The sequence below is a fragment of the Daphnia pulex genome, chromosome 6, assembly GCF_021134715.1.
Source record: "Daphnia pulex isolate KAP4 chromosome 6, ASM2113471v1".
In the NCBI taxonomy this organism is placed as follows: domain Eukaryota; kingdom Metazoa; phylum Arthropoda; class Branchiopoda; order Diplostraca; family Daphniidae; genus Daphnia; species Daphnia pulex.
In genome coordinates, this window is record NC_060022.1 from 2604450 (window position 1) to 2629418 (window position 24969).

General features: G+C 39.4%; 4 protein-coding genes across 8 annotated transcripts; all 4 read right to left on the minus strand.

Moving 5' to 3' along the window:
* Positions 1-75: 75 nt before the first annotated feature.
* LOC124196328 (rho GTPase-activating protein 19-like) lies at positions 76-3048 on the minus strand. 2 transcript variants are annotated; one of them, XM_046591309.1, is made up of 10 exons: positions 2893-3048; positions 2726-2839; positions 2514-2665; positions 2218-2439; positions 1966-2156; positions 1702-1904; positions 1408-1633; positions 1160-1282; positions 287-1079; positions 76-221 (listed from the first exon to the last, which is right to left on the minus strand). In XM_046591309.1, exons 1-10 carry the CDS (start codon positions 2916-2918, stop codon positions 205-207), a joined length of 2067 nt encoding a protein of 688 aa, XP_046447265.1. In that variant the 5' UTR covers positions 2919-3048; the 3' UTR covers positions 76-204. The 2 variants fall into 2 exon arrangements, with proteins under 2 accessions (XP_046447265.1, XP_046447264.1); XM_046591308.1 differs by having other exon boundaries at positions 76-1079.
* A 508-nt stretch (positions 3049-3556) lies between these two features.
* LOC124196329 (matrix metalloproteinase-2-like) lies at positions 3557-15682 on the minus strand. Of its 2 annotated transcripts, XM_046591310.1 has the most exons (13): positions 15225-15377; positions 14788-15157; positions 9771-9872; positions 9037-9146; positions 8610-8738; positions 5610-5759; positions 5464-5512; positions 5308-5395; positions 5070-5234; positions 4757-5001; positions 4378-4682; positions 4209-4312; positions 3557-4143 (listed from the first exon to the last, which is right to left on the minus strand). In XM_046591310.1, exons 2-13 carry the CDS (start codon positions 14968-14970, stop codon positions 3860-3862), a joined length of 1914 nt encoding a protein of 637 aa, XP_046447266.1. In that variant the 5' UTR covers positions 14971-15157; positions 15225-15377; the 3' UTR covers positions 3557-3859. The 2 variants fall into 2 exon arrangements, with proteins under 2 accessions (XP_046447266.1, XP_046447267.1); XM_046591311.1 differs by lacking the exon at positions 9037-9146 and having other exon boundaries at positions 15377-15682.
* Positions 15382-19448, minus strand: LOC124196341 (zinc finger HIT domain-containing protein 3-like). Its single transcript, XM_046591351.1, has 4 exons — positions 19233-19448; positions 18941-19095; positions 18684-18866; positions 15382-15732 (listed from the first exon to the last, which is right to left on the minus strand). Exons 1-4 carry the CDS (start codon positions 19301-19303, stop codon positions 15704-15706), a joined length of 438 nt encoding a protein of 145 aa, XP_046447307.1. The 5' UTR covers positions 19304-19448; the 3' UTR covers positions 15382-15703.
* A 122-nt stretch (positions 19449-19570) lies between these two features.
* LOC124196326 (structural maintenance of chromosomes protein 5-like) lies at positions 19571-24655 on the minus strand. 3 transcript variants are annotated; one of them, XM_046591302.1, is made up of 21 exons: positions 24250-24655; positions 24019-24120; positions 23811-23952; positions 23593-23745; positions 23408-23537; positions 23317-23348; positions 22921-23259; positions 22644-22842; positions 22451-22582; positions 22229-22389; positions 22059-22152; positions 21870-21996; positions 21630-21805; positions 21183-21559; positions 20928-21104; positions 20646-20867; positions 20482-20579; positions 20283-20418; positions 20034-20213; positions 19875-19970; positions 19571-19805 (listed from the first exon to the last, which is right to left on the minus strand). In XM_046591302.1, exons 2-21 carry the CDS (start codon positions 24102-24104, stop codon positions 19677-19679), a joined length of 3186 nt encoding a protein of 1061 aa, XP_046447258.1. In that variant the 5' UTR covers positions 24105-24120; positions 24250-24655; the 3' UTR covers positions 19571-19676. The 3 variants fall into 3 exon arrangements, with proteins under 3 accessions (XP_046447258.1, XP_046447257.1, XP_046447259.1); XM_046591301.1 differs by having other exon boundaries at positions 24187-24655; XM_046591303.1 differs by lacking the exons at positions 23593-23745; positions 23811-23952; positions 24019-24120; positions 24250-24655 and having other exon boundaries at positions 22921-23257; positions 23408-23507.
* Positions 24656-24969: the final 314 nt, after the last annotated feature.

Here is a 24969-nt window from a genome sequence, read left to right on the forward strand (position 1 = left end):
GACTAGCAAGTGAGCTTCTAAATATTGAAATTCTAGATTTTTAGCAAATAAAAGTGTAAACAGAAAAAAACATAATTGTAAAAGTTCAACATTTTCTATTTGAAACAATTATTTTCTGGTTAAAAAGTAATCAATCACGTCTTCTGGTTAATCAGACACTGTTAATTGTTGATATTTCAATAAAAGGACAGGCATATGAAGAATTTAATATTCGGGTGTATCTAAATAGGAAAATTTTTAAAAATAATGAAGCTTGTTCTTCAGAGAGATGTTTCAAATAAAATACTCTTAGTCAGGGGTGGAGACGGTCGAGACGGAGAAGAATGAGGATAACTGTCAGTTTCTTGTCCGTTTCCATCCAAGAATTCAAGGAGAGACTCGGAGATTGCTTGATTAGAGCTCGAGAGAGACGGTTCAGTTGTTGATATTTCTTCCTGCAATTCCTGTTCTTGCCCAGATTCGTCAAAGACCTGTATTTCTCGATTCATTAGATACTTCTTAAATGGAGATGTCAAGGGTCCTGTGCTTTCCTGGATAAGGGCACATCCTGATAGGATAGACGATTCCGAATCAACTGTCAGACTAATGTCAGAATCCTCCTCTACATCCGAATTATCTTTATCAGATGAGGATGATGACGATGACGAACATGATGGTTCTTCGGACGCTTTATTGGTTTCATGGACGGATGGTGGTGGGTGAATTAGGTTATTCATGTTGGCTAATTGAAGGGAATCCGAATTGGGTACTAGATCGTCGGCGGGCTCATCAATTGGAGAGAAGGTGAAGACCGGTTTTCGGCAACGCGGAGTCATGATGGAATCCCTAACGTAAAAAGGGAAACGCTGAGCCGATTGCGTCAATGGAGAAATAACCTGGTCTTGATGGATATTGCTCTCTTTGGTCAAATCTGAATGTACAGCTGACAACGGGTTAGAAGCGACATTCCTAGGAGGTTTGGTAAAGGCCGGATGTCGAATGTAATCCGATGATGTGGGAGTGGATTCAAGCAAGCTCCGGCGACTACTGACATGATGAAGTCGACCAGACTTTATGCTTGGTGATTTACACTCATCACTCTAAACAGACAAAAATAATTACAATAAGTTTTAGTACAAAAGACCTTAGTATGTACAGTTATAAATCCGATCAACATTACCGAAACTAGCGAATCCGGAAGAGGCGGCGAAGTTTCTCCGGAGTAACAGAGCGCATGAGCACGGCTGGAGGATTTTGAGCGCCTTCTTTTCGGAGTCACCCCAGTTCCGTTAAAGAGGTGTTTCTATGAAAAGGGAAGAGAGAGAGAGAGAGAGAGACACATAGCTTAGAGATTAGAAATTAGCACAAGCTTAGAGCTTCTACAACCGATAATCAACTCTAACGAAAAAATGTTATGATGTAACTTACTCGTATAGACTGTGACAAATTCTTGCAATTCTTGGCACAGGCGTCACTGATGCTGGAATTCAATATCACCTTAGGTGTACCACAACCGTTTTCTTTGTTAAACTTATGAACCCACTTTTTCTTGACCTCAGATTCTGGTTGCGATTGAACATATGCGTACAATTCAGCTAAGGCTGCTTCGGTTGGATCGAGTCCTACCTCTGCTACAACTTTGGCAGTCATTTCCCTATAGAATAATGTACAATTCGAGATATTTTATGAAATTAAAAGGAGGAAATTAAAAATAAATAAAACCTGTCTACGAAGGTAATGGTGGTTTTGACGGGTGGAGTGGATGATGTACTTGAAGAATCTTCTTCGTTGTCACGTTTAAAATGGAGACGAACGTCAGATACAAATTCAGGGGGCAAATCAAATAACACCTTGGTGGTTTCGATCATAAACGAAACTATGTGAGCCAATGATGATGCATTTGTTGTCAAATCTTCTGCCGACATCTAAAAACAAGTTTTTATTATTTTAAAGATTATGTGCTGATAAGTTGAGCGATTAACATACTTTTCGCGGGCATAAGATGTGTGGGGCAAGTACGATACCGAGATTCATCGCATTCATTTTGTTTGTTTCTTTATGTAAAGAAACCTCATGCAACATGTTTAGGAGTCGACGAAGAATTTCAGCATTCTCGTTTGGCAAAAGAAGGACAAGCAATTGACAGCCTTTAATCTGTCTTTCTTGATGATTCAATTCTAAAAGTAAGAAATGTCAAGCAAATTTTTTTAACGGAGAAATATAATAAAATCTTCATACTAGCAAGGCAGCAATGAAGAGGATAATAACTTTCTATCAACAATGGCTCTGGCATTTCAGCTAACAAATTTTTCAATACAGTAGCAACTTCATGCACAGAGTATTCATTTGATTCTAGCAGTGCTGTAATTTCAGAAACTTGTTTCTCCTTTACAAGGTTCATGAGTTCTTGCTGTTGCTTGACTTTTCCATTTCTTCGAAACAGGCCTTCTTGAACTAAACCTGTAAAAGGTAACAAACCACGGTGACGAATAAGCAAAACAAATCCATAAGAAAATTTAAAGTCAGATTTGTACTTGAAGGTTTCGATAAATAATCTATAAGTTGGTTGATCTGTGAAGCATATTTAATTCCTTCACTGTTGCATGTCTGCTTTGGAATGCGTGTCTTTTTGTTGCTTGTGACAGACTTCTTGTCTGATGTCTTACTTGGAGTCAAACAATCCACTCTGAGGAATCATTCTTTTTTATTAAATGTAAATAAAGAAATAAAGAGTACTAAATCTTACTCGTCGGTAGACTGGTCCAAACAAAACGAAAGATGCATCTTTACAAGAGAGGTAAACTGATCGGGAAAATCATTTCTCAACTTTTTCACTACGGCTTCGTCGGAATCCATTTTTCTAAATTTCTCAATTGATAAGAAGAAAAAACTATTGTCGCAATTTACTTTTACCTCGAACTCGGATGAAACTCAAACATTGTTTGTTAACTGCACTTTAAGGTAAGAAGTTAAGGCCGTTTGCACACCTTTCCTACCGTTGTCAAAATTCTCGTTGACATATAAGTTTGAATTCTCGAAATGCGGCGTTGTCAAGCCGAACAAATTGCAACCCAGATACGCCAAAATCTAAATAAACAAAATTTGTTTTTGCCCACTTTGAGTTGTGAAAAGACCATGATTACTCTATTCTATTGCCAATAAAGCAAAAGTAAAAATTAATTAATAATTTTGTAGTAACAAGTTCAAATTTCAAAATATATATTTTTTTAAATTTCTTATGAGAACGGATTCAACGGAAGATTGAGGCTCTCCTTCCTCTTCCTCTCGGCAATTTCAGCGACCAAAGTACTTATAATGTACTTATAATACGTATTATAAGTGTTCAAGTGCTGATCTGAAAATGTCGAACAACTATGTGAGAAATTGAAGCCTGATGCAATCAACTTGAGACTTGACCGACGTATCACGCTTTACTAGAGCATTCTGACAGGCAGGTGTATCTTCATTTAGAGAAGCACATGGCCTCTAGTATCAGGATTCAGGAGTCGTCTTGACTGGTGGCGGTAGTACAGCAGTTCAACAACCTACAACGAAACTTCTATTTGTGATGTCATAATTTAAATTAGTCCCCTTTTATATTTTCCAGTAAAAGGTGACGTAGTTTTACAGTACATTCAAGCAGAGTGGCGTTCTTATGTAGTTATTCAATAAGAAAAGACAATTTATTGTTTTGAGAATAAGAAGGTTAATTTAATTTTAAAAAACAAAAGGAAAAATAAATAAGAATTAGCTATTAACGTACACGTGCAAATAAACAGTGGACAATGACATGTTTACTCAAAAAGATGGTTCTGATTTTCAAGCAGTCTATTATCACAGATGAAAATTCAGTTTGAAAACTTAAAACCTTTATTATGTTTTACCATGAATCATGAATGAACCACCAGAGCAAGAGGCAAGAGAATAAGCACCACTGAAGCCCAGCAGCAGGGCTCGCAGAAATAGATTTTGAAGAAGCAATAATATCGACTACTTGGTAACGGCCCTCGCCCGGTCCTGCGTTCATGTCCTCCTCTAAAGTTTGCATACCGGTCGGACAGCTCAGCCAATATGGGGCCGATAAAGACGGAATAGGGTTGACTACCCGCATCCGTCTGTCATTAAACTCCCAGAACACTTTGCCTTTGAAAAAATATGTTTTCCCTAAAAGCAAAAATTTATGTTCTAATTATGCAAGGCAGAATTGTAAAAGCAAATTTAACGTTTACCATTGGTGTGCTGGAATACTGCGTCAATATTATACGGTACTCCTTTCCACATGGACATATCCCGAGGATAGTCCAGCTCCACCTTACCCGTCTCTTCGTCAAACCTGTATGTAATAGTGTTATATACTTATGAATTTGATATTATCAATTAGCGGCGATTACAACTGACCTCCAATACATTGACCCACTGAAAAAGTATGTTTTTCCATTATGTCCCCAAACTAAGGCTCCGTCCAATTTCTCCAGATCGGTTGGTAAACCCAAATTTGTTAACGGATAGGGTCCAAGTCCTTGTTCATTATTCGGATAGATCCAGTACTGTTTCCCGATGAAAATGACCATTTCTCTCTGACCAGACGGTTTTTCATAGATGGCGTCAATGTGAGTGAGATTGACTGGCAACTTGCTCCAAAAACGTTCAATTTCCACGGGATAATTTGCCTCCAATCCAGTGGGTCCGATTCGCCAGAAATACTGTAATTGGCCAACCAATTCTTAAATTAGTAAAAACGTTTAATGTCATAATAAAAACAGACCAAGAAATTTACCCTATCTTTGAAAATAAAGAGTTCACGGCGAATGATGGAGATGGCGTCGTAAGTGGTATCGCATGTGCTGGGCTTTCGGCCTCCATGAGGAGGACGAGGATGAGGTTTGGGAGGATGGACGGGTTTTTTGGTCGGTTGAGTTGGTTTGGTAGGAATTTCGGGCTTGCCTGTTATCCTTGGACTGGGAGTTGTTGTCGTAGACGGTCTCAAAGCCGGATTGGTAACCCGACCTTCATTTCGACTGCCTGTTAAAACCGGAAAATTCCAATAATACCAACATATCGTTTTTCCGAATTTACCCAAAACAAAATACCGTAAATGGCTTGGATTCCGGTAATGTCGTCCGAATGCAGCGAAAAACTTCCATCGACGGATTGGTAATATGGGAACATGATGGCCCCTTGAACGGACGAATGGGAAAGTCCTAGCGAATGCCCAAATTCGTGAGCCGCAACGGCAAAGAAGCTCAATTCCGAATCTGAATCAATTGCAAACAACTGATTTGTATAGGGTTGTGAAACAAGATTAAATGGTCAGATAGTTCTACTGACTTTGAGTGGCTTCGTCTGGAACCCAAGGTTCTTCATCATCAAAATGGGCATCACCACCGATCCCTGTCCCAGGAAAAAATGCGTGCGCCTAATGCAAAACCGTTGAAATTTTAAATCGTATTACATTGTGTTGAGCAGAGAATATCTTATACGCACCAGCAGCGTTCCTTTGCCATCGAACGGATATCCGTCGTTGTGGAAACCCCTATATTTGATTGTTTAAAAAATAATAAGAATAATAAGGTTTCCTTACTTACTAGGCTGGTTCATAATCATAGATAATTAAGAAACTGGATACTTACGAATGAAACGAGACGCGGATGTCTGCATCTTCATGGTTAACTTCGGTAAAGGTGAGCCGGGAAGCCTCTTGCCACAGGTTGAGTGCCCGGTGCACCTGGTAGCGGATCTGTCCACTATCCATGTCCCTGGACTTGGCTCCTTTCCGCAAGCTATCATAAAAATGAATACCAACAATTTTGAAAAAAACCTCTTCTATTTGAAACTTTTAGATTATTTATATCCTTTTTACTATTTCAAATAAAGTAAAGTTCGAGTCTCGAAACATTTCCATAAACGTCTCGTTCATCGTACGAAAATAAAATAAAAAAACTAACAAGCGGACGTGTTCCAGATGGCTTTGTGACGGACGGCTGGAAATTCTGGCCCCATTGCAAAATAACCAAAAAATTGTCACGACTAGAAATTAGTAGCAGATGGTTAATTTGTGGCTACTCTCTTGATATGGGCGTGTCTGACAATATCCTCGTCGGGGATACGCCCACTTCCGTTCGGCACATCTCTCTCTTCATACGTTTCCTTTCTTATATGTGTACAATGGTCTAAAAAGCAGAACTGCGATAACGAGCTCCGGATACAACAGGGTGGCGCCAAGAAGTGCTAACCAATCACAGATGAGTTTTAACATCAAGCGGGAAATTTAATTTCACTCCTTAAACATCGAAAACAATGCAGCCTGAATGGGTATTATATAAAAGCACAAAGAGGTTCATCTGCGAGCATTCAGCATTGTTATATAACCCGTATGTTTTCCAGAGTATTCTGTAATAATATAAAAAGAATCGAGAAAAACTCTTATCCCAACAAATTTTGCCGAGTGAATTCGATACAATTGATAGTGGTGAAATTCTTTGACTCGGCTTGTTTGTTGTTGTTTTTTTTGTTGTTTCAGTTTGATCCATCATTTCAAAAGATTTTGAATTTAAGTTTTATCTAAGATCTGGTTTCACATCGCATAGCCACATAAGCGTTATTAGAATCTCGACATAAAGTATCCAGTGACCTAATGGAATGCGGGTCTTATTTTTTTTATGGTTTCTCTATAGGCCTCCCCTCCATCTTTCGTATTACATCAATGCCTGAAAAGGTTCAACAACCGTCTAAATTCAAGACTTATTTTCTTACAAGAAAACGCAGATGTTTTGCGAGGAACGAAGGGGGATCTGTTTTCAAGGGGGGGGATGTATAATAATAAAAAAAGGGGCCTGAAATACGGTTCAACGACCTGGGGTATACGAGCCCCCCTCTTCTCCCTGTCTATGGTCAAAAATGGGTCAACACAAGAATTGTAAAAGTTAGCCCCCTCCGACTATCGGTCGGTCTCCCCCCCCCCCCCCCCGCACGTTATTATTATTACTTCCGTTGGTCACATTTTAGCCAAGACCTTGTTTGATCCTCCGTTTATTAAACCTTACAAAAATTGTTTTTACATAATGCGAAGCCAGAAAATGGTATTACGACGCCGGAGTGAAATATCACCCCTATATACAACGCCATCTTCTTCTTTTCAATTCTTTGTTTGCACGCTTCTTTTACGTATTCATTTCCACGTCAGAAAATACAATAGACGAAAATACAAAAATAAAAGAGAGGACATAATGCTATGCAGCAAGAGTCCTTGGACCGGAATATCGCATGACAGCGCGTTCATTTCTCTCAACGACAACAAAACACTACAACATAATTCACTTTTTTTTTTAAATATAAAACAAAATCGAGATTACGGCAGATGAATTATCTTTCGCTACTTCACTCACTCAAGGAGGTTGTGACGAAAACAGAAAGTGACCGAAATTGGTCATATTTGTTTGGAAAACTACACCACAACCAAATTGAACGAGGAAAGTCGCCGAAAGTGAAAAACTGCTACATCAAATACGAACCCATCGGACAAAATTTAAAATAAAAAAGATAAAAGTTTTTCTTTTTTTTTCAAGTTTGTTTTTCAATTCAACTTGTTGAAGTTTGGGAGAACTGCGTCTGTCCCAGGGGCCGACCACTTCGCAACTGACGGGGGGAAGAAGAAGAATGGAAGAATTGCGCTTTACTTCTCTGCCTGTTTCTTTTTGTTCGACCAATGGGGACGCTAGCTGTTGCGTCTCCCGCCCCCCTTCTCAACCCCCCCCCCCCTCTCTCTAGCAACCCTCTTAACAAAAGACATTCCTCACGTGTTGACTGACAGGTCAAGCAGTGACATCTGGAACCATGTCACACATTTCCATCTTCAACATGTGGTAAATCTTATCGGTAATGGCAACATTAGTTCTAATTGGATCTGATTTCTTCAAGCCATCCAGCATAAATATGGTACGTAGGGCGAAAAGAGGGGGGGGGGGGGGGGCGATGACCTTACTCCTCACAAGAGGGGACCTTCGAAACTCGAAGATCCTGAAGAGGGGGTAGAAGAAAATGTGACGTGGTTTCCAACTTTTTAACACAAGACTCGAGGGTGATGAAAAGACCGTGTGGGAACAAGAAATGTCGGACCAAAGGAAACGAGGTCACGTCAGTTGTAAATCTTAACACTACAGAGAAGTGGAAGGTTCAGAAAATTACAGAATTTGCGCTCAAATCAACTGGTCATTTTAACTGGCCATTTTGAAAAAGTCAATCAAGAAACAACACTTGTTTTAACTTGGAAGGCTACAAAACCGATAACGACCGGCTGTAAAAATGGCGGCGCGACACCCCCCAAAATCTATTTTGCTTCATATTTTCCGAAAATGATTTCCTTCATGACCGCCATTTTTAGTCGTCAAGGTCGACAGAAAAACCCATTAAACTTTAAGTGAGTCTTCGAGAGTTCGAGGGCTGATTTTTCCACAACACATAACCCCATGCAGCAGCAGTGGTTATAACACCCCAAAAGAATTAACAAAAGGGGGCTGCCAAAAAAGAAAGAACGGCCATTGTAAAAGATGGCGGCTTTTCGAAAGAGGGTAACTATTTTTTCCTTTTCTCAACATAGAAAAATAGAGGGAAAATAAAATGGTGTCTCTCACCTCCATGTCAAATTGGTGTAGTGCCAGCGCTGACCTTGGACAGTATAGCGTTTATTTCGTGTAGTCCTCGAAGCCTGATGTCGCAGCCTATGTCTCGGCTCCGATTCCTCATGGCTGCTCAATGACCGTCTTCAGACAAAAAGAGAATCAAGTTACACTTTTTAGAAATGATGGTTGCTGGTAACTTTCAGACGAGAACGAAACACGACTCGCCATGCCCGGAATGAAAATCTCAATAAGCCAAAAGCACGTGGGGCTTTCGCGCTCGCCATCTAGCGGCCGATTTCAACACGACGTATTAAAAGTGTCGGGAGGGTTATAAAATACGAAATTAGATCCACGTGATCGCCAGTCACGCTTCGCGAAGGAGAAAAGAATGATAAAAACACACACACATTTTGGACGAATGAAAAAATGTTAGCCATACTTTGCCCGATAAGAGTCTGAATTGATGTCAGGCAGTCCACAGCGCGGTTTTTTCATCAGCTCACGTGTCGCCTCGTCGACTATTCCCGTAACGGGAATATGGGCAAAGGCCTGGATCATACATATATATATACAGCATCGATATTAATTTCATGCATAGGATGCTCTTATCTCCCGACAACCGACCGAAAGAAATAAACATAATTGGGGACGAATGCAACCATCCACTTGCATTTCTCTAACTATGTTTTCCCCTCTCCCATCAAGGAAGCTGACAAGAAAATCAGACGCTCGTTGACGTGTGACTACGTAAATCGACGTAGAGATTAACAAACACACACGGCCCGACGGCCGGTAGACCAAGTATCGAGCATTCCTGTTTATTTATTTTCTTCTTCTTCTCCCTCCTCGAACGGCGGCATAAAAGATGCCCAGCTTTTGAGATGCAAGACCGAACAGCTTGACATCGATTTTCTCTGATGGATGAGCGTGTTAACAGCTTTAGAATATATTTATTATTTAAATTCGAAATGTTCATCTTTCCCATTTAGAAATAAACGACAATCCCATCAACAGGAGAGCCGGTTCGGTAAACACACAGGCATCACGCCGATTTATGATAATTTGCTTTTTAAAAAAAGATGAACAAAATGCAATTCTTTTTCTTTCTTTGAATACATTTTGTCTAGAAAGAAAAAGAGTGGATCACCCTCTGCGTTTGGTTGTGTTATTTACCTGTAAGGTTTTGATGGCATCACGGACCTGATGCTCCGTTCGTAAATTCCCAGTTTCCAGATCCGACTGCGGCAAATACCCGAAAGTCATCAGAAACATCAACTGTTGTAGGAGAAATAAAATAAAACAAAAAATACAAAGAGTTATCACCGGTTATCACATACAGTCCATAACTTTAGACATTTTTTTTGCTAGTTTCGGTAGCTATTTTAAATTGTTACTCGGTCTTTCGTTGGAATTCGCAAACTTCTGTAGACATCGACATAACTTCAACTGAAAGATTGTCAAGCATAAACCTGTCAGAGCGATACTTGTGCGCATATTTTGGTATAACACATTTCATCCGGATAAGGTTGCGATATAAAAAAAAAAGCCATCAACTGGAATTAAATGGAAGAGACAACTTAAACGTCCATATAGAAAATTGTCTGTTTAATGTGCCACGCTATATATGTTTCCGGGCCAAGCCTCCAACATGACACCTCCCAGAAAAGAATGCATTCCATTTATAGTGTTAAAAACGTAAACAAAACTCGTTATTTTAACCTTTTTAAAAAATAAAAGTTCTTTGAATAAAACCACACAAAGGACCTGTATATTGTTACGAAGGAATCCACACAAAAGGGGGGGATATATATAAATGTATGTTAATGAACACCTGCTGTTTAAGTAAAAAGCTAGCGCTGGAACGGCCATTTCATCCAATTATAGAAACTTTCACATTTCTCTGAAGAACGGAATGAATTTTAAAAAGATAAAAATAAAACGCCTTTTTCAAAAGCAACAGAAAGGGTTATGCCCTGCTAAAATAATATTTTTAGATGAAGTCTGCATGATGTCTGTTCACTCTTCGACCACATTGCTTCATCATTGAATTGACAGCTGGTCATAAAGCTGTTCCCACAGCTACTTTCAAGATTTCTCAATTGAAACAAACACATTTAAAAGAAGTAAACAAGTTCTGAGATGATGAAGCTAAATTTTTAATATTATTGACAGTTCAGCCTTTAGAAGTAAGGATTGCGTGGCGCAACGGTAGCGCGTCTGACTCCAGATCAGAAGGTTGCGTGTTCGAATCACGTCGTGGTCACTCCTCTTTTATTAACAAAATAAACTTGAAATGAATTTTGTTTTTCCACTTTTACTTTAAGTTGATCCAAAATCAAAACAAAGAAGATGTTCTACGATTGAGAGAACAATTTTTAGAGTTTTGATCCGTCTGTCGGTCATACGAAAACATCAACTCGTAGCCGCAAGGCGGCTTTAAGAACCCAAAAAGCGGAAAGTTCCCGAATGAAAAAAAAAACTTAGTTTGATAGCGGAAACATTGAGCATAGCCGCCAACCACAAGTCAATGCTCTTCAACCGTATCCTCGATATTACATGTTATCTTAGTGAACATAAATTTATCGAGAACAAGAATGGGTGCAGGCCATATACAGTTGGCCAACCTTTCTCATATTTAGCCTCATTACTGTCATTAGCCATAGAAAGGGACATTTTAGTGGTTGAGTCTTTGACGGGCCGAACCAAGTTAATTAAATTTCTAGCCAACATTGAACAAAATTCTTCTGGGAAAAAAAATATATAGATATACGTCTGTTTGCTGTCCCATATTCGCCTGGAATCCATTACGATTGTTGGAAATTGTGACAGCCGTTCCCGGCTGTTTCCCAATTTGGCCGTCTACTATGGACCTTCCCGACAAGAATAGCCCAAAATCCGGATTCTCGACTTGTGACTCCATTCACTTGCGCAAAATCACATCCACCCACACCGTCTAGCAGCTTCGTTTTTCAGTTATGACCTAAACTATCTTTGGGTCGGCATTCTTTTTCAAAAGAGAAACAAAAATACTGGAATTCTTTTTCTTAAGACTGGTAGTAGTAGCAGCTGAGCCTTCAAGTACTATACGCCACAATCTATCTCGTTAAAATAATCGGCAGCATCAAGTAAGAAAGAGATAGGAGCAAAGTTCATTCTCTATCGAGTGATAGAAGAATCGATGAGCAGAACGGTGTGTGGGCGGGGTCCATGCGTGTGCGACGAGACAGACATCTGGTCGTCTGTGGCAGTTGTTCAAACAGCCGTTCGTCATTCGTTCACGATGATGGTGCGCTACATATCCATAAGACTCTCCAGCTATATTGAATAAGCTCGAGGGAATGTGTTCCGTGAGAGGAAAAAAATAAAAGACACAAGCGTCACCATCATTACCGCATTAAATTCATCGTCAACAGAACGGATGGTGGTTTAGCACAGGACGGGCGGAGGATTTGTTGTTACCTTGGAGCGTGGTAGTATATACGCCCCGCTCTTTTATATCCATCTCTCTAGGACTTAATGATGAAGCTTTCCCGTCTCTTCTTTCCCAACTAACGGAGACCGGACCAGACCACCTTCACGGGCAATCTAGCGTGTCGAAAATGTACTCGGTAAAATCCCAAAATAATAACTAGAAAAAGAAAAAGAAAAAAAAAGGAATGGCTGATGACGTCCGCTGTCGTGTGTTGCCGGGACAACTAAACAGATGACTGAAGTTACATCTCCTTCTGAACGGCTGCCAAAAAATACGCGTCTAGTCGAGCAGAGCACGAGCGCAACACTTTTGCCAAAGAAAATAACAACAAGCGTTGAATAGATCGTTTTCTCTAGGACGATTCCCGCTCGCGCGCGCGGATGCCCGGAGTTTTTCCATGATTTCTTTTCCCGGTCATCGACGATTGCAGTCGAGTCCCTAGCCGGCCTAAATACATCAACCGAAGCACTAAATGAAAGTTCTTGATGCCTAAAATACACACCCAGTGAGAGACTCGGTTTTGGGTGTCGGGAAAAAAAACACGGACACAACCGCACCCCCTTTTACCATTTTTAACTCTGGCCTTCTCAAAATGGCCGACATTTAAATGTGTGTGTGTGTATAGTTGCAGCGGCGAGGGGTTGAGACAACCCTCCCTATAAATACTTCTATTGTTACATAGTTTTTTTAGTGTGCATGTCTGTGTTTTTTCTCTCTCTCTTTTGTTCGGTTACAACTTGTGTGTGTCTATGCGGGATGTGAAAATTCCCATGATAAGAGAGATAATGTACTACGAGGCAAAAGCCTCCGGAAAACAGCCGTTAAACGTATTACCCCCATTGCTGTTTGTCGGGGTTGTCTTTTTATGATTTAACTTTTTTTTTAAACACCCGGAAATGACACGTTCACATTTTCTTTCTTTTTACAAAACATTATTTCAATTCAGACACGTTCAAGGCCCTTTTCTCTCTAACATTGACAAATTATTCAGACTTTATCGACTTTTCCTCCGAAAGAGTTTTACGGGTTCCTCACGACGAGGGTGCGGCAACTATGTTTGCGTCTGTAAAGGAGGATCGACGTCAGTAGCTACCGACGGCGGTCGATACCGAACTCGGGTGACTCATTCACTCTACCACGGCGCCAGCACGCAAATCCCTACGCTAGCTTACATGGTCGTAATTTTTTTGGCTATTTTTCCACTCGCTTATTCGGCGTTGTTTTGCATCTAATGCTGCAGCACTGACGTTTTGCGGCAACCCTATGTCAAAGCCTAATTGGGAAAAATAACGTTTGCTTTGTTGACCTAGCGAAAGGAAAAAAATAAAAAAGTCGACCATGCGACTAATTCAAATATGGAATGAATGATGGGTTTGTACGTATGAGTTAACGACCCGGAAAACCTGTCAAGTTTTATTCACGATGCCTTTTTTTTCTTTTTTCAAATTACCCAAATGGAACTGGAACCGCACCCACCGCCAAGTTTAGAGCAATCAAGTTCTTTTGAACGTGCGGGAGTTGGGAGCCGATTGAGTTGTATAATATCGATCACAGCGTGATTATACAACTTGGCAGACGGAGCACACACACCCCGAGTGTGGCTAGACTGTCTCTCTTGTATAAAAAAACAACAATTAGTTGTCACGATAATTTCAACACGATCCCGAAGCCCCCTATGCTTGAATTCGATACTCGTGTAGGGCAAATCAATTCGGTAGAGAGTAACAATTGTGTTTCCCCCCGCCTCCTTTCAAGGATTTCTAATGACGTCATCGATTGACTAAAATAAGAATACAATAAAAAAAGTAACGTTTTCCCACGTGAAAGTGGTTGTGGCCTCCAAAAATTCCATTGTCCGCAATTCTTTTAGATGTATAGAGACTCTCTCTCTCTCTCTCTTTTTCCCTTGATCGCTTCTTTCACTCTCTGGCATTTAAATCATTTCTCTTCGGAAAGAAAAAAATAAAACCCTCCCGACAGTGTGAGCCCCATGACACGAGACCACGAAGGAAAAATGATCGGGATAATAAGAAGGGTATCCAGAACGTGGCACGTCATAAATAACTGTTCTAGCCATATAGTAACATATGAGATGCGAAGAAGCTCCTCACCACTTCAGCTTCTCAAATGAATTTAAATACTATCAAGCATTCTTCTCTTCTTCAGAAGAAAAACGAAATTTACATATACCAATGACAGTCTACCAATGGGGTCCCAACGAGATGGCCGTTAAAACAACACATTGGGGGGATTTTGGCCCCAGGTACAAATTCGAAAAAAAAAGGAAACAATTTACATATGCTGGCGCCAGGTATAATCCTGTGACGTTGCCTGTCTCACGTATTTTTCTGTTCAAGTGGTCGACGTATTTTTCTATTTCTTTCTAATGCGTGTGGTCGCAACGTTCCTATGACTCACGCGTTGCAGAAAAACCAGACACGGCAATTGGTCAAGGTTCTCCTTTCTCCCCTATAGGGGTCGCCTGGTTCTTAATCAACCGAAAACAAACTGATTGCTAATCATCTCTACCTCTTCATCAAGTAGTTCACCCGTAACGAAATGATCCCATTCAACTAATGAAAACCAACGCCAGCGCGAACAGATGGCCCGCCGCAAATCTTGAACGATTCGCACATCTGCCAATGTGTGGGGAGGGAACCAGATGGGAAATCGTCGAGAAAATACAGTGTGAAATGTTTCCAAGATTAAGTTTCTCACCAAGTTGTCGTTGATGTCGCGCGTGCTTCGACTGGGACGAGCGTGATCCTCCGATTCCGTCATTGGTGAAGCCCAATGATCGAGCCGCCTCTGTAGCGGATGGGATTCAACCGAAACACCCATCTGCGCCATGATTAGACTGGCCATCACCAGCAGACCATTGAAACTACTCGGCCGTTTCATCCTCTTTTTTTTTTCCCTTCGTCTGGGAAAAAACAACCTTCAATGTTTTATGGGTCTATCCTTCGTTTCCTTTATTTGGGAGGGAAACAATCACTTTTGAAATTTCGCCATCCGGCGAGAACACTTCCGGGACGGATGCATTGAAATTAACCGACAAAACTTCCAACGCTGCGGATGTTTCAAAAGCCTGGATGTGTAAAAGAAAGAAGAGTTGAAGTAAAAAAAACAAAAACCGAAAACAACAAAATATCAACCACAAATGATCGTCTTAAGAGTTGATGAAATCCTTCCGGCATCATTCAACCGCTACCTCCTCTCTTTCTCTCCACAAAGGCATGTGAGGAAATGCCAATCAAACCAAAAAATCTCATAATCGTGAAAGAATTAAGGAAAATGGGAAACTTACTCGTGTTTAGGTTGAGAGACAGACTTAGAATTCGAAGCACTTGAATACACATAAACATTCACATAGAGAGAGAAAGAGACACATACGATCACACACGAGGAAAAGAAGAGCCGGATTTCCAGCAGTAAAAACAGTTCAACGGCCCAATGTGTGTGTGTGTGTGTTTCGTCTGATTGTTATTGTTTGTTGTTGAAGGACGTCGCGATGTCAAGCCACACAGCGTCGGGCGACGGCAACGCTGCTGCTCCCATCGGCACTTGCGATCCAACTGGGCCGAGCCGGTAGAACTGAACCGAACAACATCCCCCCCCTCGTGTAAACCCCGCGTCAATCCAAGTCCACATCCAGATGTTGTTCTAATAAATAAATACAAAAAAAACAAAACACCGAAACTTTTAAAACTTCGTGAATCCCGAGGCTACTCAATAACAAGTTTGTCGCGTTAGTCCTGAAACCACAAATCACTTTTGTCGGGATCAGATATCGAATTCCCCTTGTAGACCAACAACTTTTCAAAATATTGCGAGAAGAAGATAACCATCCATTCTGGGGCAAGCGAAGTCAACAAAGAACAAAGTCGCATTCGGATGGGATCTCTGATAAAAATAAGAGATTTTCTTTTGTCGTTTGAAGGAGCGCCTTTGCGACTAGGAAGGATCGATACTCTCGCAGACGCCGGTGTTACAAGCTCTGAGAGACGCCCTCTTTTTGAGCTGTTTCGACCCTCTCCTCTCTTTGACGGTTGACCCGAGCTCCATTTGTAACGACCTTAGGGTATTTCGGAAAAATAAGAAAGAAAAAAGGGGGAGAATATCAGACGATGGTTGGTTGACAGCCCAAAGAGAAAAAGTAGTGTACGTATAAGATATCTCGACAATGGCTTTGTTTGATGTTTACACGCTAGTAACCATGGTAACGTCATCAAGAGAAAAAGAACTTGACACAAAAGAACGACTTTATGGAATGACGTAGATTGATTATATATGATCTCTTTGTCTGTCCAAACTTCTTTTTCGTTCCCGAGAAGAACGTGACTCAAATACTCATCTGGTGCAAAACTTGTCTTTCCAATGATATCAAAATCGAAAATCACCTTCACCGATAGGCAAGGAAGAATTTCTACTTTCCCCAAAAAACCTAGCGATTCCGGTTGAATTAGTTATAATCACGAAATGGAACTTTAATAGGGCAACCGCCCGGCCACCACGTCGAAAGAGGGTGTGTTCTTCGTCGCCCAGGAAATAACACACACACACACTTAAGAGTTTTGGACTCACTCTCCCCCCCTTGAAAAATATTTCTTTTTTTTTCATAAACAAAATGAAACTCGAGCAGACTCCCTACCACCCCCACCCTTCAAAACAAAATAAGATAAGATAAACAAAAAAATACCCCTACGCATTTCCAGGAAACTCTCCTTTAAGGATTCGATCTCCGGCAAACAGTTTCTGGCTATTTCTGTTATTTCAAAAGCCGGAAGCCACGTGGATCTTTTGTGATGGGACTGGAAAACCTCAATCCGACATTCCCAATTAGAGAGCGAAGGAACTTGCCCACTCGGCAAAAAAAAAATGGAGAAATCATTATAATTCTCTAAAAACTCACCACCACAGTAAGAAAAGATGAATAAATAATCAAAGTAAGAGGGTGTCTAGTATTTCTAGTGGAGATAGGAGAGAAGTTGTGTTTATCCGCTGCTAAATGGACGATCATTCATCAATGTCTAAGGGGCTGGCGTGGTTGGAATACACATTCAAACAATGGAACTTGTGTAACATTTGAGTTATTCAAATAAAACCGGAGTCCAAAAGGGGAAAACGTCGCGACAGAAAGCCAATGAAATCCGAGAGTTGAAGGGCGAGGAAGAGGTATTTGACTGGTAAGTGAGCAGAACACATGTAATTCAATCAGCGGTTAGGGGGGTGTCTCCAATAACGGCGCCCGACAAGTTCTTCCAGTCCCGGGAGTCGATTATTCACCTAATCGCCCACCCCAACTTCACATATTAACAACTCCTTTTTTCTTTCCCCACTAGTCTCCTATTTCTGGATTAAATGAAAATATTAAATTTTGGTTCGTGCGGTTTTAAAGAGCTTCTTCGTGTAACACCAGGCAGCCGAATCATTCACACTCTATATGTTTTTTTTTAAAGTTCAGGGCGAATATAAAGCGGTTCTCCAAAAAAAAAAAAAGAAAAATTAGATAAGGGGAATTTGTGCTGGTCAACATTGCACAAACTGGTCAAAATAAGAAAAGAACTAGTTCTTCCTTATTTCTGCCAGACAGCTGCAGTTTTTACCTGCCCAACACCTCATTTTCCAAATACTTTCCTGCAGAAGCCGTTTGAAGCAAAAGGGAATTTAAGAACAGTACACAATTTGTTTTTACCGTTTCCCGCTGTCTAGCACGGTTATTAGGACATCGGAGCACAAGTTCAAGCTTCATATTGCGAAGCCAGTTGCGTCGATATAATGTATCCTGTATCAGACATTCTTTCCCAAAAAGCCACAGACAAATTATAAAAACTTCCGATTTCTAATCAGGACCGCAATATCCACTTCCGAGATCCTTTTCTTGTAAGTTACAAGCAAAACAGAAATTGCTTTCCAAAACCGAGATCATATTTTGAAAGTTGATTGGTCTACAAGAACATAAATCTATCTACCATCGAGATAAGAATAAGACAGAACAATAGAAGAACCGTCTAACAGATTGAGGTCGTTCACACCGCTGGAGATTGCCGACATCCAGCGGACGAGTTGTTTTCTACATTACATTTTTTTTTTCTTCCGCTTTTATTTCCGCTGCCAACGGATTTGACACGCATCGCCCGGTTTTGTGGTCGACGTCGTAAAACTAACTTGAAAACCGAGATGATTACAAAAGTCTGACCCCGGAAGCTTGACAAAATAAAAAACATTTTGCGACGCGTGAGTGTGTTAGAGACGAAACCGACGCGTCGTCTTAACTATTCTGTCAGCAGCTGCTGTTCTCATTCGGCCATAAAGATGACACTGGCCCCAATCGAAATCTTTCAAACATCACTGTGCTACCTCAGCTACTTATTGTGTGCCCGAATATCGTAAATTCTACACGACAGTCTAGAAGGCATGCCTCTGCTGGAGTGTTGCCAGTCTTTTCCCAATAAGCTCCAGAATTTAGGCTTTAGCTGCACGCCGTGCACTGGTACGAACGAGTCACCATTAATGGCGCGTCCAACACCCACACATTTTCGTCCCACACAGTATTTGCAAATCCTTATTTCCTCACAATTTTACAAAACTACTAATACTTCAAAACATCTTACCCAATTCTTGCTGAAACTTTTCTGGCTCTACAATTTTAAGGCATGCATGAGCTAATTCAAGGAATATTGGCTCCTTCATTGCTTCAGTGATAGATGCCTCCGGTGTTTGGCTCTGAACCAGAGATTTCAAAATATCTCTGACATGAGGATTAGATAGACACTCTTTCAGCTCATCACTTTGAACTAAAAACAAAAACAAACACATTTAATAGGGGTATAGGCAGCATGGTTTAGGTTGAACAAAAGAAGAAAAATACCTAATGCTTGTAGTTTTTCAATTGGCACTGTATCAGTGGTGGGAAACTTGTAAGTCAAAGGCAGGCATTCACCTACCAGATTTTCAGATGGAGTAGAACTTGGTTTTTCACATATTGGTGATTCCTTGTGCGCTTTGAAACACAAGAGGCTGCAACTATGAAAGGACAAGAGTATTTGAAAAATTCAATCATTACAAAATACCGACAACCAGAGCCAAGACCTTTAAACCATTATAGACTACTGTGGGTATTTAACTTCACCAATTAAAAGTGTTAATTACACATTACTTACTATTTAGTATAACAAGTTGGACACTTGTACTTAAAGGGTTGCAAATTACAAATTTGACATGTAGTCGTCATTGTTTTTCAAACAGGACTGTACTTATAAGAAATATCACAAGCAAGTTATTATAGGGATATTAAACTGAATACTGTATTCAACAGAAAACGTGCTTATCGTACCACGTAGAATATTGAGTTGAGTGGTCGAATAGTCGAATAACAATACTTGCAGACGAAATTTGCCACGCAAGTTCAACTCATGATTCCTAGGTGGCACTTGCGGGCCAAAATTGATTATTCAAATTATTCTAAGTATCTAGGCAAATTCCAAATAAAACAACTATCATTATTGATTCATAAGTTTATGAATCAACATATATATTTCTGAATCAAACGAGGAATTGGGAATCGCAGTCAATGTAAAAAAAAATTGTAAAACAAAAAAAAAAAATTAATTTTGGATGTTCATGGCTCGAATTGTTTGCAAGTGCTTGTCGATGTTCCATCCATCGCACACATACTCGCCATTTTGCACAAAATGAATCTTCATGTTGGGACTGTAATCAAGACCAGGAAGCAACTAAATAAATAAAGAAAAAGTTAATTCTGTGGATGAAGGAGTTTACAGTTAACAAGATAACAAGATTACTTTAGGAGTAAGAAGGAAATACTGGGCGCTTGTTTCCCTGCATGCCGTTTCGACAAGTAAATCAAAAACACGACGCTCATTGATCGGATCCATACCCTTTTGAAATAGAATTTGTTATTGTAACGTATCATCGATGACTGCTATTGTTAAAATGCGAACCTGGTTAATTTCGTCAACACATCTGAAAGGCACTTGAGTTAATTCTTGCATAGCTAACATATATAGGGCAGTGGCAACTGCTCTCTCGCCTCCGGAATGGTGGGTTCCTGAAAGATCAAGCAGTGGTTCTGAGCTACGATACTTAACCCGAATTTTGATCCCATAGTTCCTGAAATCATCCTGTATGATAAGGGGAAAGACAACATATAGAAAATGATAGCATGTGATTGTAAAGTTAACAAATCATACGTCATTTTCTCCTTCTCCGGTATGCAAGCACACCTCTCCAACACAATTCATGCTTGCGTAAAAGCGTCCAAAACTGTGGTTGATATGAGAAATCAACTGAAGCAAAGGGGGTAGGAACTTTTCTTTTAATTTGTCTCTAAAGAAATATATAGGAATTAATAACCCCACACTGAAAAAAGGAAAAATGTATAATAAATACATTTTGTCTTTCATGGACGTCGCTCGACTGTTAATGTTATTAATTTTCTTTGTGAGCTGTTCGATAAGGATTTCTCGTGCTGCATAGTCGCGTACAATCTGGTTTATGAAAACATAAAATCAAATATAGTTTGAAACAGAAGAAATATTTAAAACTATAAAGACCTGTTCATCGGCTCTGCCCATTAACTGAATTCGTGCAGTTGCACTGCCGATGGCCTCATCGATCTCTGGTATAGTGTTTGGTAGAAGCTCAAACATGGCGCGCACTTCTGCAGTAAGTTCTTCCTTCACTCGGATTCTTAAACATCGATAAGCGTCTTCTTGAGCTCTTTTAGCTCTCAATTTTGCCTCTTCTGCCATTCGACCTGCTTCATCTTTTTCATCCTTAAAGCAAAATAAATGTAAGATTACATCGAAAATAAACGAATAAGCAATTTCTTTTACCTTTAATGATACAATCTGCTCCTTTTCTTCTGCCAGTTGGTTTTTGGCAGCATGAATTTCAACGCGAAGGATATCCAAGTGTATCTGAAGAGCTTCCCTTTCCATGTCTTGCACTAGAAGCTGATCCATGAGCTTGGAAAACTCTTTCAACTTTTTAGACAAGGCACGAACCGCGATCTTAAAATTGAAGAAATAAAAACACATTTTAAGCCAAAGGGAAGAAATGTCTAAGAAGCTAAAATCAACTTTCTTTACCCCACACTTTTCTTTGACATTTCGCTCCTCTCCAACAAGGTCGACAGCTTCTTTTTCGGAGCGCATTAGTTGCGCACGTACTCTTTCGAGTCGTGACACCACGACACGTCGATTGGCCTGGATCCCTTGGATACTTCTTTTTTGCTTTACAAGGTCTTCGCGAGCTTTATTAACCCCAATTTCATCTTGGCTGATTTTGACTTCATCTGCCTTATTTTGTGCTAGTCTTTGTTCCAATTGTGCAATTTTTGCATAATATTGTTCCAACACACAAGTGTCAACAGTTTGATCAAGAAATCTCGACGGCCGAATTTCGGACATTTGGGTAATCGCATTTCTGCTATACCTAGAGCCTCTTACTACAATTTGTTGATTACCTAATAGGGAAAAAAATAATTATAAACAGCAAATGTAAGAATTAAAAGTTTTGAAAAATGTTTTTGATACCTCCAAAAAATGTAGGGAAGAGAGAACCGTATTGGTTTCTAATGACACCGAAGTTTTCGTAAGCTCTTTGATCACCAACTGGAATGTTATGAACTTTGTACATTTTGCACAGATACCGAACAACGGGCTCAGGTCCAACAAACAATTCACGCAAAAATGAATGAAACCCCAAGTCCCTTTTATTATGAGCAGAATAAATGTGTTATGTTTACGTTTCGAAACAAAATTTGTTCAACTAACTTTAAATCGGATATAGCCATCCTTGGTTGAAACTCGGAGGTCAAAGGTTCATTGTCATTTCTTGGGGAGTGAACCACATTGACTGGCAAGTGGCGATCTTCTCGAAGTATTTTCATCAAATCATTCACTAAATAAAAGTTCATAATGGTTAGCAGAAATAAAAAGTTAAATATCTAAACGGGAAGTTACTGTCATCCTTGTTTTCACAGTAAAAGGCTTTCATATCATTAAAACCAATACTGTTTTCGACGTATTTCGCCATTTTGGTGTCTTTTACGCTCAACTGCAACAACAAAAACAAAAAAAGGTACAAAACGCGTTTTGAAACGTATCTTTAAAAAATGTTTGTGAAGCCTTACCGATATTAAAGGTGGTTCATGAATAGGGGCACGGAACTTGTTCTTGTTTTCCCGCAACCACATTACGGCTTCATAAACTGGCGTAAGGCCACGATCCGCACGGAGCAGATTCAAGCGGTTCTTGTCGATATCTTCGATACTTTTCACTTTAGACTGAAATTCTGCAAAAATAATTTAGTTTAAAAATGAAATTAAAATATTAAACGCAAGAATCCCCTTTACCATTAATCTCGTATCTTAAACGACGCATTTCTTCTGCTAATACATGTTTTCTCTGCGCCAATGCTGTTTCGTGAGGAGCGATTGCATTCAGCCTAGCATCAATGTCTTCCAATTCTGCACTGGAATTTTTTTCTTTGACAGAAAAAAATACGTCAGTATTGATTTAATAAAGTTAAAACACCATTCAAAATACCTTGTTCGTCCAATGCTTCCAAATCCTTCTCCAAGTTGAGAATTTGTTGACGGAAACTTTGCTCATTTTCAATACGCTTTCTTTCCGCGAGCTTTTTCGCTTGGAAATCTGAAGCTAAACTTTCCATTTTTTGTTTGTGTGCATCTGCACGGTACATTTCTTGATTCATTGTGGCTGTCTTTTGGTTGAATTTATCTCGCTGAAATAAACAATAACGATTACATCAGAAATGTTTAATTATTGACACTCAACATTGGTACTTTATAAACTTTAATACCTTAAGTTTAACAGCAGCTTCGGCATCTCGGACAGTTTTTTCTTTCTCAGCAATCGTTTTTTCCAATGGTTCAAAGCGAGACGCAGCTTTAGCATATCTTTTACCAATTTCAATCGCCTTTTCTTTAAGATTTTTGAAATGGCTCAGTTCTTCTTTAAACGTTAGCCAAACTTTCTTTTTTTCCAGGTTTTTAACATTTGCCTTCAGTGTTTCCCTTTCTTTGAAACTTTTAACATCACTCTCCCATCTTTTATTCTCTTCCTGGAGTTTCTTTAATTCTAATTCATCCTTTTCTTGATTTAATGATTCACTTCCAAGCTGACCTTGCATTTTTGTCAACTAACAAAATAAGGTTTATTACTTTCACGAATTTTACCATATCTTCACATTACTAACCTCTTCAAACTGCTCTTCCAACTCTGGCTTTCCTATTAAGAAAACATAAAGTTTCCAAAAGTCAATTGAATTTTGTAAGCATAATACTTACCAACTGCTTTCATTGTGCCAATCAAAAGCTGCTTATCCTTCAGCCGAGAAAAATTTTGTACTTGTTCTTGTGGCAGGAATTGACAGAGATTATCTACTTGTATATTCAGTTTTCTAATAACATCTTCAATCTAAAGAAAATTTAACATTCAAATGGTATCTTTAAAAAGTTGGTTAGTATATTACTTGAGCACTAGAGACAGGTTTTCCTTGGTATTTCCAAGCAGATTTGTTGTCCAATGTTATTTCTCTGGTTACAAGAAATTTCTGGCCTTCAGAATTGTGCAGCTCTATATTGATGATTGCCTTGCTTGCCCCATGCCGCACATAACCTGAAAGCTGTAAACCAACAAAACCGGAATGACAACTGAAACACGAAGTAGATGGATTGAATTGCCACTTACCGAACTAGCTCTTGCTATAGTACTTGGTTTTCCAGCCATTCCAAGACAGATGGCAGAAACAATGGCAGATTTACCATTTCCATTTGGACCAAGAATCAAATTCAGATTCGGTCCTGGGATTAATTCTACTTCATTGTATGTCCTATAAAAACAATTCACCCAATATGAAATTAAATCATCCAAAATTAAGAAGAAAACACATTCTTACATGAAATCTTTCAAATGGATTCTCACGATCGCTCCCTTAGTAAAAGCAACATTTTCTGACGAGGAAGTTTGACTTAGTGGTGGCATTATAAAGCCACTTTTGCTGTCGAACATGAAATATACAAAGAAATTATCAAAAAGAAAAGAATCAATATCAGAAAATATTTACATTTTCTTTAGACCATCAATCGTGTTATAATGCAAAATACTGCTAGAAAGAAACGAAACAGACCATGCCGCCAATTCGCTCGTTGAAAATAAAACGATTTCTTAGAACCAGGGCTGCCAATTTGTTGAATTTTGTTTTTAGATTAAGCAAATTAGCTCTTTCTTTGAGTGAATGAAATGAGTGATTTACTGAGTCTTTTTCTTTCTTTGGCCATTCTCTCTTTGAATTATAAAGACCAGAATGATTTAATGGATTGGATGAGCGAAAAGAGTTTATTTACAAATTAGTGTAAGATTAGATTAGTGGAGGAGAGGGATGCTTGCGTCGATTCGAATATTTTTCTGATTGGATAATCGACGTGTGGAATTTACCTAAATATTTAAGTCCATAAATCAAAGAGGGTTTATATCTGTTCTCGGGAAAATGTCATAAAATAACTAGACTTATAATCTAGTGCGCGCCATATAATAATATCATAACCGCTTTTATTGCCAAAATGCCTAATCCAGAAATATATTACATATGGGAAATGAAATGTCAAGGTTTCTTCTCTTTTACAAATTAACTTTTATAGACATCAGCACTTAGTACATGAGATGCTTTAAGTGAATTTTCTTTAGAATAAAATAGAGCAACTTCACTTCACCAATTGATATTGCTCTCATGGTTCTGTTACCTTAAAAAGGGTAAAAATAAATAAATATAGAGAGCGGAGTAAAGACTTTTCATTTTCATTTGGGACCGATTTCCCTTTTGCTCTTGGCCGCTAAGTCACTTTCCTTT